This window comes from Orcinus orca, chromosome 17 (genome assembly GCF_937001465.1).
Source record: "Orcinus orca chromosome 17, mOrcOrc1.1, whole genome shotgun sequence".
NCBI classification, from domain to species: Eukaryota; Metazoa; Chordata; class Mammalia; order Artiodactyla; family Delphinidae; genus Orcinus; species Orcinus orca.
The window spans coordinates 23,984,677-23,997,827 of NC_064575.1; the positions used below are offsets into that span (position 1 = coordinate 23,984,677).

General features: G+C 47.0%; 1 protein-coding gene across 6 annotated transcripts in view; it reads right to left on the reverse strand.

Moving 5' to 3' along the window:
• Positions 1–13,151, reverse strand: part of PAG1 (phosphoprotein membrane anchor with glycosphingolipid microdomains 1) — a 143,362-nt gene that overhangs the window by 19,415 nt on the left and 110,796 nt on the right. For all 6 annotated transcript variants that reach the window (XM_033439841.2, XM_004276173.4, XM_033439840.2 and 3 more), the window contains 3 exons: positions 6,896–7,101; positions 5,196–5,247; positions 1,515–1,611 (listed from right to left, as the gene is read on the reverse strand). In XM_033439841.2, the coding sequence (XP_033295732.1) occupies positions 1,515–1,611; positions 5,196–5,247; positions 6,896–7,020 (274 nt within the window). In that variant the 5' untranslated portion in view covers positions 7,021–7,101. The remainder of the gene's footprint in view (positions 1–1,514; positions 1,612–5,195; positions 5,248–6,895; positions 7,102–13,151) is intronic.

Below are 13,151 nucleotides of genomic sequence, written 5' to 3' on the forward strand. Positions count from 1 at the left end.
CTCACCTCTTATCCTGAAAAAAAAAAAAGAAAGACTACTTCTCTTTAGGGGGACTAGAAATAGTGTCCCTGAAGAGTATCTCAGGAAAATGATAATGGAACCCTCGTCGGAAGTTACCATCACTACCCACTGTGTTCTAAATACTTGATCATCAAGGAGGGGGTGAACTTTTGCCCTCTGGAATTAGATGTCTGTGTCACGGTGGACAGAGAACGGGCACTGGAGTCTGAAGCCTCCGGTGTCAATCCTGACTGTCCCCCAGTTTCCTTGTCTGTAACTGGAGGTAAGAGGAGGATTTGCTACCCCAGGTGAAAGCGCTCTGTAAACTGGGGAGTGGAAATGTGGCTGTGACTTTGGTGAGCGAGCACATCCTGGGCGTGAAACAGGCAGCATGCAGAGTGGTCCTAAGGGTGTACCCAGGAGTCAGATCAAGGGTTCAAATTACAGATCCTCAGAGCACTGACCATAACATCTTAGGCAAGTGATTAACCTCTCTGTGCCAGACAGAATAATGCCCACCCCCCACCCACCCCCCACTCAGGAACCCACGTCCTCTTCCCTGGATCCTGTGTGTTTCATTCCATGGCAAGGGAGGAATTAAGGATACTGATGAACTATTAGCTGATCTTGAGATGGGGAGGAAAACTGGGACATCCAGGTGGGCGCGGTGTAATTCTGAGGGTCCTCATCAGTGAAAGATGGAGGCAGGAGAGTCGGAGAGAGACTTGAAGATGGAGGGAAGTCCAGGACCAAGGAATGCAGGAGGCTTCTAGCAGCGGAAGCAGGCAAGGAACTAGGTTCTTCCCTATAGAGCCTTGGGGAAGGAGCGCAGCCCCGCTGGTACTTTGATTTTAGCCCAGGGAGACCAGGTTCAGACTCTGACCTCCAGAGCTCCAAGCTCATAAACCTGTGTTCTTCTAAGGCACTAAGTTTGTGGTAATTTGTTGCAGCAGCAATGTTTCAGTTGCCTCATCTGTAAATTGTGAAGAGTAATAATCCCTATCCTACAGGGCAGTCATATTAGTCATGGTAATCTTATAGTTGCTAGCATAAACGGGTTAGCAAAAATGAGTTAGTACAGGGCTTCCCTGGTGGCGCAGTGGTTGAGAGTCCGCCTGCCGATGCAGGGGACACGGGTTCGAGCCCCGGTCTGGGAAGATCCCATGTGCCGCCGAGCGGCTGGGCCCCGTGAGCCATGGCCGCTGAGCCTGCGTGTCCGGAGCCTGTGCTCCGCGACGGGAGAGGCCACAACAGTGAGAGGCCTGCGTACCGCAAAAAAAAAAAAAAAAAATGAGTTAGTACACATACAAATCTTAGAACAATGGCACACAGAAGCCAATTCATAGATATTAACTTTTCATCCAAAAGAGATTTTTTTGGCTAAAACTGGTAGTAATACAAAAGGTAAGCAAGAACAAACACATTTCCTAGTTTTTGAGCCACATTTTCTGAAACCCAGCCCTTTCTCAGGTGATGAGGCCTGCGTGGATAGCTGGTATTTCTGCAGAACTTACTGTCACCGTTGGTGAGTGCCCCATTCTGTTCGCTGCTGGCAGGCGCGTCTGTGGCCAGGCTGGTAACTGAACGGCTGAACATCTCCTTGTCGGAAGGCTGCAGAAACAAAGGCACCAAAAGGATCAGACTGCGTGGCAGAGGGGAATATCCACGGCTTTTTTATGGGGGGGGGTATTTTTAAAAATTCATTCATTCATTCATTCATTATTTTTGCCAAACCGCACAGCTTGTGGGATCTTAGTTCCCCAACCAGGGATTGAACCCTGGCCCTCAGCAGTGAGAGTGCAGAGTCCTAACCACTGGACCGCCAGGGAATTCCCTCCATGGTTTCTTCTAAAAATGAAAACAACAACAACAAAAGCCAAACCCACTGCTTAGATTTAAGTTAAGCGAAACGAAATAAAATCGAGTTCCTCAGTTGCACTAGTCTCATTTCAAGGGCTCAGTGGCTACACGTGGACAGTGGTTACCCTATCAGTGCAGTTACAGAACACTTCCATCTTGGTGGAAGGTTCTATCGGACAGGGCCGTCCTGGGAATCTTCCGAGGCCGCCATCCACAGAGCTTCCCATCTGGTAATCACAAAGAGGCTATGGTAGGTTGTGGGGTCTCAGGTCCCTTATCTCAAGGTAAGGGGGACCAGAAGCCCCAGGGCTGATTGGAATCAGCTCCAGCAGAGAGAGGCCTCATCCTTCTACCAGGGGTGCCGGAAACGTTACCCTTTTTAAGGGTGTGTCATGCTGAGGAAAACATCACCTTTGTCATCTGAAGGGAAGGGACTTAAATCTGATCAAAGATAATGTCACTGATGTCTGAGACTCAGAAACCAGCCAAGTCTCTGCTTCAAGGTTCACCGAAACCATCATATGCTAAAAAGTAGGTTTGCAAACCTTTCTTATTCTCACAAACAAATTCAGGACGCTTGGAGGGAAGAATGGCATTGATTGTTTTCTACTGGGCTAGCCTGGGTGGACAGTACATGGCATGATACGCCAGGCTGAGCTACAGCTATGACTAGCCTGAAGGTAAGGTGGTAGCTCACATATTTCTTGAAATATGCAGCTGGTCCCACGTAGCAGCTGAATCATTGCTGATATGATCTGTTCCCCCTTCCCACTCATGGAATGCATGGCCTGCGGGACCCAGGAGGCCACACTGGACCATGTTCCAGGAGTCCACCTGGGAAGTTCTGATGTAAACAGCACCACAGCCTTGGCTAGCTGGCTTCACAAATTCTCTGACTTGGGAACCAAGTAATAATAACAGAGAGCAAACAGCTCATGCTGCGTCATGATCCAAACATGTACCGGGAGTCAGCTATTTCAATCCCATGCAGCCCGTGAGATGGGTCATTGTGTTAGGTTGCAGGGCGGCTGCAGACACAGGTGCCCATCCACAGAAATGACGTCACCCCTGGGCAGGAGTCAGCTGTGGGGGGAGGATGGCTCCCAGGTGGACCCCTAACAGCACAATCAATCCGTCACAGCTGAATTATCATACTCTAGGCTCTCAACACCATTTCTTCTCTTAGCTTCTACGAGAAAACGCCTGCTGGAGTTCCAAACACAGAAGCCAGGAGAGAGCCTCTCTCTCACTGAAGCTTCAGATGCAGCCAGGGGACACCCCCGCCCCCCCGCCGGCCTTTTTCACTTTAGGATTTAAAGGCAGCTCCTCTGGGGCTGTGGAGCGGTGTGTGTCGGGGTGTGTGTCAGCCGGGATCAGGGGTGGGGAAGGCTGGCTGACTACAAGGACTTGTCAGGCCTGGGATGGAGACTGTGCAAGTTGTACAAAATTGAGAAGCTAGGATAGAAGCTTGTAAAGAGAGCCATGTGATGTGTGTGTGCAAACGTGCACTCCCTTGCTCACACATTCATATGAGAGAGGCTATGGGGGGCTATTAATGAAGGACACTGCACACGGAGAGTCAGATCTTCCTTTTATCCACCCGCCACTCTCTTCCCATCTCACCCAGGGCTGCTGCTGGGCGTTAGCAGAAGAGCAGGAACCAAAGGTCTAGAGCAGAGGTTCTCACACCTGAGCAAACATCAGGATAACCCGAGGGCTTGCTCCCAGCCTCTCCCCCCCGCCCCCACCCCGCCCCCGAGTCTTCTAACAAATGGAGATGGAAGCCTCTCCCCCCAGCCCCGCGTCTCCCGCCAACGGGCACCAAGGAGAGTGGCAAGGGGAAGAAAGCTGGGGCCTGGGACCTGCACGTGGGAGAAGCCACAGTGGAGGTACCACCTCCTCTCCCACCCGCCCTCTGGGTGCCTGCACAGCGGCAATCCAACAGAGGCGCTGGGGGCAGGTGAGAAGCGGGGATATAGACAACCAGAGACTGCAGTGAGGGTGACAACAGGGGTAAAAAGGAGGGGGGTGATGAGAAACCCGGAAAGCAGTGGAGGGTGTGTGTGTGTGAGCCGCCTGCATACAGAGATGAAAGGAAGGAACTCCCCAGGGGCTCCCAGGAGAGGAGGGCTGACCACTTCACTGCCTGGCCTGGAAGAATCCCTCAATCCTAGGGCAGGGCCCCCGGGACGCCTCCTGGGCGAGCTTGGAACCGGGCTGCTGGCTGAGTGTTTCATACCAGACCTCACATGACATACTTCACTCATCCATCTTTCCTTTTTGCCCCTTCTTCCTCCAACCAGTTTATGCCTGATCTTGAGAAATTACGTCTGGGACAGGAAGCATCTTCACCATTTCAGCCTTGCGAATATGAGGGCGGCCCCATCCCCAGCTGCTGGAATTGCTCAACCAGTTAAAGGCATGGGCCTGAGGGGAGAGCATGAGGTGGGACCAGGACGCCCAGGCTGCTCCCTATCTGGGTGAATCCAAGAGGCCCGCGGGGCTCGATCAGGACCCTTTAGGACACAGAGCAAGAAAACCCAGCAAGGCCAGGCCACATCTGGGATGCTGGGGGTCCCAGGCTCCAGTAAGCTTAACGATCAGCTGTTACAGGTTGAATTTTATCATCTCCAAATTCCTATATTGAAGTCCGAACTCTCAATACCTTAGACTTGGCCTCATTTGGAAACAGGATCGTTGCAGATGAAACATGTTAAGATGAGGTCATATCGGAGGCCTTAAAAAAGGGTAACTTGGGCAGAGACAGACACACATAGAGGGAAGACGGTGTAAAGAGTCACAGGGAGAACACAATGTAAGGGCAGAGATCTTCAAACCAAGCATCACTAAAGGCTGCCAACCGACCACGGTGAGCTAGGAGAGCGGCCTGTAACAGATGCTCTCTCACAGCTCTCGGAAGGAACCAACCCTGCTGCCACCTTGATCTCGAATTTCTAGCCTCTAGAACTGTGACATGATAAATTTATTAAGCCACTCAGTTTATGGTCCTTTGTTATGACAGGTCTAGCCAACTAATACACCGGCTGGAGCCCAGCAGAGGCAAAACAGAAACGTCCCTGCAGTAGGTTGGAACTATCTGAGGATCCTTCCAGCAGTGGCACAACTGCATCCGTTTCAGAAGCTCTCCCAACAACCTGGCTAATTGCACGGGCCTCTAGCCACGGTGAATATAAACCTGCAGCAAGAGGACACGGCCCAGGCAGCCAGTTAACTCTGGCTGAATTGCTTCCCTGGCCTTCCTTCAGGCTGTAAGCTTGTGGGGACCTGCTTTAGATAAGCGGCTGATGCTTTAAAGCTCGTGCACGCGTGCTCACCACGTTCATCAGGTTCTCATGGTCTCCGCTGTGCTGTCTCGGCTTCTTTTCTCTGAAACAGAAAAGGAAACATGGCTGTAACATCCAACGTGCTATCTAAAATCAAACATACACTCCCCTTTCCTATTCAAACTTTGATCGACACTTAAATAATCTCTCTTTTAAAAACCGGGTTTATTTTGCCAAGGAAGCAGAAGCCGGACAATTCACTCTACCCCTCCTCTGCAGGCAGCAGGGTCCGAGGGAGTCAAGTCCCAGCAAGGGGCTGGTCACCTCTCTGGACCTCCCCTTCCTCCAGGAGTAGAAAATACAAGTGAACAAGAGGACTGGGGCAGTTTCCTGAGTAGAAACTGTTTATATCTAGAATGCTGGAATGAGTTTTTTGTTTTTGTTTTTTGTAAGGAAATCAACAATTCTCATCTCTTCATCTTTCTTAATTCAGTCTTTGCAAAGTCACACACTGCCATGGGATTGAGAAAATAAAGAAAATACAACTTTTGGCTTGTCGGGGAGGTTACATGCCCTCAGGATGAGTCATATGTACTTGCAGTCTATGGAAAAGTCCATCCAGTAAAAATAGAATTTATTTTTACTCGGGACAGGCTAAAGAAAGCCATCAGTACTAGAGGCTACCTTTCCCATAGATGTATAAGGCAACAGTGACACCTAGTGGTGGCATAAATAATTGCAAGGCAGGCCCTCCCAGGCCCAGGGGAACAAACACTCCTCTAGCTTTGCTTCTATTTTTTCATCTTTCTGGCCAGTTAGTCTCTCTCCCAGCCCTGGAGTCCTGGATCCAAACCGGGCAGGGATTTGGAGGCTACTTGTGTTCAGGGAGTCTGGATTTTCCCCTCCTGACAGAGACTTTAGGGCACAAAGCCACATCCAGACTTTTAAATGACACTTGTCCAGTCTCTTCCAAGGTTATTGAGAAGAGTTTGAAAGAAGTCTGGCTGTCAGCTGGTCTGCACTGGCTCCCAGCAGCAGCCCTCACCAGAGAGCTGCATATGTTGTAACAATGTCTGAACACCTGGAAAATCACTCCTGGTTAGAAAGGACTTTGCTTCTCTCCAAGCAAAGATCTCCTTTTCTTCTTGGTGGAGGGGTTACACATTTTATTGTATATGAGGGAGACAAAGAAGGAGGAAGAGGGGAGGGGAAAGAGAGAGAGAGAGAGAAGTATAATTCTAAAAAAGACAAGATGGTTATTTCATACACAGAATGTTTCTCTTGTAGAAAAAATGAATGTTTCTTAAGAAACTGCAGCTCTAGATAACAAATCCTTAATAAAATGACCCCCGAAAGCTACAGAGCAGCAAAAATTCTCAGTAACTCTCAAATGGCAGCAAAAAGAATATCTTTAATGCACATGATACTTAGATTTCCAAATGTCCACAGATGGAAAAAGAAAATACACATTTGGACAAGGGTGTGCTCGTAAGAATAGCAAAAATTTCCTTCTGGGAAGTTTCATACATAAGGGCTCTTCCAGTTGCTCCCCAGGAAAATCAGATGTGGCTTTTCACTGAACTAATAAAAAGTGTCCTGAGCTCCTTTGCGGCAGAGAAGTCAGTTCATCAAACATACGAGTTTCTGGGAATGTCTATGCAGTGAGATGCCATTCATCACAGGCTTTTTATATAGAAAGTCTTCTGGGAACATGTTATTTTAAGGCTCTAGTAGACACGCACTGCTCTCACCTGTCACAACTGGAGCACAGAAATATGAGGAAGGTGATGAGGAAGAAGGTGGCCACAGCTGCCAGGCTTCCCCACAGGGTGATCTGCATTTGTCCCCCACTCAGCAAGCTTCCCTCGGGTCCCATGGTGGGTGGGAAGTGGCACAGGCTGCTGGATTTGGTCAGTCCTTCCAAGGTGGCGACATGGGGGCAGAGGGCTGCGTCCTCCTGCAGAGAGAACAACGTGTGTTTTGACAACTTCTCGCGTGAAATGCCAGAATCTGGGAGTAAGCTCCTGGTGGGGCATGGGGTGAAGGGAGCGTTTGAGTAGAGCAGGGAAGTGTGTGCAGACTGCAGGTGTGTGCAGGTGTGTGCAGGTGGACTCGACTTGGAACTCCCTCTGGGCAAGTTTCCCTCTGTGGTCCAGGCCTTTGTTTTCTCACCCAAAACGCAAAGCAGGAGCGTGCAATGCCTAGCACAGTGTTTGAGGCAACGGATGTCTTGTTATTTGGATATGTTTGGGGATAGATTCTTAACGTCTTCAAATAAATTTAAGACTCCAAGTACTCCACAGCAAATGAATAAATGCTTATTTGGTTTCTCTTGCATTTTTTTTTGTTGTTGTTTTTTGCCAGAACAGTGTAAAGCATTTATTACAGCTTTCACAAAAATGCAGTTTGCATCTTTCCCACCTGAATCCCCAACTCCCCAAACCTGCTTCTCTTCGAGAAGGTTTACGGTCAATACAATTAACGAAATGGATTGTCTTTACATTCACCTTCGTAAATAGTTAACTGTTCTGAGTATGTGACTTTATATTCAGGGCTGGCTTTCACTAAACTTTGTAAGCACTCAATAAGTCCACTTTCAAAGGGATGGCTGAAAGTCTACGCTAAGAATGCATCACCGGCAGCAAATAAGACCTATTTATAAACAACTACAAATTGAGTATAAAAGCTAGGACGTATTAGTACCCTGCATGTGCCTGGGACTCGAGTGCTTTCCTCATTCGATCACTGCCACCAGTCTGTGAAGAAGGCACGGCTAATCCCCATTTTTCAGAGACACTAAGTTCCCCGACGGTGTCACCGCGCTCAGTGGCAGCGGAGGATATGAGACCAGCCAGCTCTGACTCCAGCGCCAGTGGTCTCAGCCCCTAGAGGGCGCTCCTTCTCACTGGGGGCTACCGCTTCCCGGTCCAGCTACAGGGCTTCTAAATGAAAATGGCCAATGAGTTCTGTGAAATATTTTAAGACTTTTAGATTTTGAAAAACAGAGTGCTCTATCAAATTAACGATGATCTCTCGTCAGAGATGCCTTGTTTAAAGAACATTTGCTTTGCTCAATTCTAGAACATTCTCACTTAAACAGCCTTTAACTTCATCTCAAGATTCATGAATAAAGTCAGCAAATAAATATTTTTGTCATGATAATTCATCAAAACTCAAAACATTTTTTTTTTTTCTTGAAAAAGACGGTTGATGTTTGCATTTCCATTTGCTTCCGTAACAGACCTGGGACTCTATGTAGCCATCACTGAGCATCTACATCAAGTCAGCACCTGGGGAGCTTAACGGAGTCACTGTGGTTCAACGAGCCCAGATTTTCTCCAGGTGAAACATTTCACATTTATTTCAATATTTAAAGGTGACAAATAATAAAAAGCTGGAGAAAAAGAAATTTTATCTACAAGCATGCAGAGAGATTTCTAGATGAAATCGATTGCTTTCTATATGGTCTTGAACCAACATGAACACTTCTTAATGCTCTATAAATAAATAAATGACAACTTCCTGGGTAATACAGAACTTCTTTCTTCCTGTGTTGGTTATATATTATACCTATAAACACTACATGCATACAGGAATGGATGGTCAAATTGCCTTTGCCTGTTTGCCCCTGGACAGCTATAACTGAGTGAAAATCGCCAGCACTTCTCTTATGATTTGTTGAAACAATGAATAATTCACTTTTAAACTTAGACTACAAACTGGCACAAGTTATTAAAATACATTCAAGCACATGAATGATGGGGACCTCTGAATATATATGAAATAAATTTTTATATCCAGATCCAGGTTCATGCATAACACATTTCAGGAGGTACAAACAAAAGATATCTGTTGTGTAGGCGTTTGTGTGTTCCTTCTTTCCTTTGCTCATTCATTCGTACAATGATTTAATCAATGTCTCTTTATAAAGTTCCCGGTTCTTAGAAAATAGTTTGCTGAGTGAATTATTCAAAAGGCACATATCTATCCAGCAGGACCCTCTCTCCATCTCTGGTACACGTTTCTCTCTCTCTCTTTCTCAACAGGGGGAGGCGATAGAATATAATGAATTATGTGGTGCTCCAGCTAGCAGAACAGTGTGGGGAGAAAAAGGGCAAAAGCAGATTATTACCAGCTACTGAATAAAGGATGTAACTCAGAGAAAATGTGTCAAAACTCCTGGATCACTCCCCTTCAACCAGAATTTGCAGAAAAGCTACTGACAGAAATGCTTTTTTACAAAAGTTCTCATCGTGGACAAAAAAAATCTCACAGTGAAAAGCAAGATCATCATCTGGTACTGTTTCTGAGTCAGATTATCAATACATTGTACCCCTCAGGACAAGGGCTCCAATTGCGTGGGCAGCTTTCTCCTCTCAGAAACCTCTACGTGCACCTCGACAGGAGCCACACAGGTCACAGCTGTGGTGGCAGTGCAGCAGGAACACCTACCCTTGCAGGGGCCAGGGATCTACACACACATGACCTCCCTCCCAGTGGGGTTGTTCCAGTTTTAGAGAAGGTCTGCACCACTGGTACTCTCCTCTCCTGGTCTCTTTCTCTTTCTGGTCTCCTGTTTCCATCATTCTCCGGCCCATTTCTTCTCTGGTCACCTCCTTCTTAAATTTTAGTGGCTTATTTACTATTGAGACATGGCTGCCTCCCCCTACCAACCCAGTGTGTGTAGACGGACTGTCCCCACCATGTGTGTAGATGGACTAGCCCTCCCGTGTGTGTTTTGATGAACTGCGCCCCCCAGTGTGTGTAAATGGCCTACTTCCCCCTCTTTCCCCACCATGTGTGTAGATAGACTATCCCCTTCCCCCGCCCCATTTGTGTAGATGGACGACTCCCTCCCTCCACCGCATATGTAGATTACCCCCTCACCGTGTGTAGACGGACTGCCCCTCCCCCATGTGTGTAGAGAAGCGCTAACACCCATAACGTATGTACGCGTTATGACTTCCACATTCCTCCCTCTTGGTGGAGATGAGAGTGGAAGCCCTGTGTGGATGGTCCAGGGCTTTCCAAGAAGTGGAATGGACTTTCCCCCCAAGGCTGGACCCTCCTGCACTGGTTTCACTGAACTTAAATGCAGTGTTCAGGGTTCTTTCGTGGAGTTCATTTTGAGCAGGGCGGGGCATAGGTGTCCTTCCCTGAGACTCAAGGTTTCTCTCAGGATTAGCGACAGAGAGGGAGAATGAGGACGGCGAGGCACAGGGTCTGGGAAGTAAGAAGTCACCCTGAAAAGGAAGGGCCCCCGAAGGAGCGAGGGTTTTCTATATTATACACTGTGCGCCTTTACCAACCAGGTCCACGTGGAAAAGATAATCCAAGGCTGCGGAGTCCCTGATGTTGTTACCGGCCTTGGGGACCAGCTAATTTTCTGCTAATTCCTATATCAAGTAAGATGTTTCCTGAACATCCAGCATCAACCCACACCAGCAGAAATACATGAACAATTTGGGGCGATCTCTCACGATTTTTTCAAGGAGATATTTAAGCCTCTTTCTCTCCATCCTGTTCCTACCCGTCTCAATAAAATTGCATTCAATTATAGAATACTGTTTCTTCAAAGTTAAAAAAATATCCCGTTGTCAGACCACATGTGTAAATATTCTATGAGTTATTCAACATAGAGCAAAGGATGACCATTCACCGTACCTCAGCAAACATTTATTACAGCACCTGAATGCCCCACTAAGACGTGTTGCAAAAGATCATAATACTAATGAAATAGCAGATTTAGTTTAATAGTTGAACGTCATTTTTTTTTGTTTTAGAATAGGCTTCACCATTGGTTGCACTGACGTTCAATCATGACCAGTGACTGTAATTTAATGCATGATATTGACAAGAGGCAGTGGCATTTCGCCCACCCCGCAATTTTATATCATTTCAGAGTACTGTGGGAAATTGTCATTTGGCCCTGAGAAAGGTCGATGCCTGAGTTTATAGGACTGCTTTTGGGGATTCTTTTAGAAGTAGGGTTGGATAACTATTTCGGACTAAAAGCTCCATAATCACTCATACTTTTGTATCCATTCCTTTCACGATTTTAATCAGTAAGTGATTCAATTTTGAGAAAAACCGAGGGCCTTTTACTTTAAAAGCAGGTGCCACGTTTAACCACAAGGGGGCAGTATAATTCTATTCTCAGCCCTAATCAGCAGGCTCTTCCAGGACAGACCTGTTATTCTTGCTGTCGGTGCCTCTGCTGAGCCTTTTAACAGTCTTCATTAGCCTGGACTATCGCCACCCCCAATCAATTCCAACAAAAAAGAAAGCAAAAACCGGATGAAATGAATGAAAGTTGCAGGCCAACTACCAGCTATTTCTTTGTTTAGCCAAACACATTTAACAGGTAGGTGCTCTGATCGCTGCAAATTCTGTATAATTTGGTAGAGCTGGGATGGCCGGTGAGATTAGCTATAGAAGCAGACACTTAGTTCCTCTGAAGCCGGTTGAGGTCAGTAATGATGGTCATTACCATTTTATAGCTGTCCTAGTTGACTCATAATTAAGCATGTTGGAAACCACCTCCACATGACTCCTCACCAATGGCTGAAATGAGGAGGTCAAGGACCCATCGCCATGGGAACGCCTCCTTCCCGGGTCATCACCAGGTGTGGGAACCATGCGGTAAAATGACACTTTACGGGCAACAGATTTTAACCAAACACCTAAATTCCTTGCTGGGCTTCTGTCCTGTGAGGCACGTGGGCAGATGCACAGGCGATGGAAGCATGAACCTCTCCACTGAAGTCTCCCGTCTCCTGAAAGAGTTTTAAGCTCAAGTATTCAAATTCGGTTCAATTTCGGGTCAATTTCTCTTCCGACCAAAGGGGCTCTGCTATAGGTAAGCTTTGTGCACTGAACTCTGTGTGAGGGTCAAGCGGGTCTGCTGTAAACACGGAGCCATGTCTGTCCACCAGGGCCCTGCTAAGGCCCAAGGGTCTCTGCCATACCAGTTGTTACAAACATATCCCTGTTTCTCTCCTTCCCTGAGTCGGGGGGAAACACACCCAAAGAGCAGAAGGTGGTAAAGGACTCCAAGGTAAGATTTTCTTTACGGTTTCCCGAATCGTTTTATTTACATCACTATGGAGCAGTATCTTGACGTTTCTTCCTGCAGCGGCTTGCGCGAGAGAAAGGAACCTGGGGAGCCTTGACAACACCAAACTGGCCCTGCTGCCATCAAGGCTTGCTGCTGCTGTGGAAAGAGCAAGGCATTCATCCCAAGAGCGGGTTATAAATCCTTCAGGCCATCTGTAACTGTAACCTGATTTCTTCTTGTGCATATTAAACCTGTTGATCCCCATGGGAAATGGGAAATCTGACCCTTTGGGAGTGTGTGTGTGTGTGGCTGTCACTTGTCTTCAAAAATACATTAAACTTACATTACAGAAGTAATATAGTTTATTGCTTATCAAAGCTCTGCTGCCGTTTTGGTTTTTGCCTTCAGAAAAGCCAAAAGGCGAGTGACTTTGGTGGGTAAGGAATGCCTTCTAAGGTTGTTCCTCCTATCCTGACTTGAAAACCAATTCCCAAGGCTCATTTTTTTTTATTTTTAACGGTAAATCTCATGAGAGAACAGGAGCGGGATCGGGGAGAGAGAGGGAGACAGAGAGAGAGAGAGAGAGAAAATGATTCTGACAGACATGGGGGAGGAATCCAGGTATAGGGTCTTCAATTTGCATAAGCAAGTCTTAATGGGCTGTTTCACAAAGTGTGCACTTTAGGCTCTATTTCTTCCTGCCTTGCATGTTTGCTCATCTGATCTGAATGAAAAGTTCCTTGAGGGCAGGGATATATCCACCTTGTATCCCACCACATTCTCAGCATCTCCATGAGCTGGCAAACAGGAGACAGTCAAGACATTTTTACTGAATACATGTTACTGCAAAGGGAGGATTCACAAGCTGAGTCTCAAAATGCAAGTTTAATGAATAATGTATTAGGTAAGGGAGAGAAGGAGAATAAAAGAGAAGAGCACATCAGGCAAAC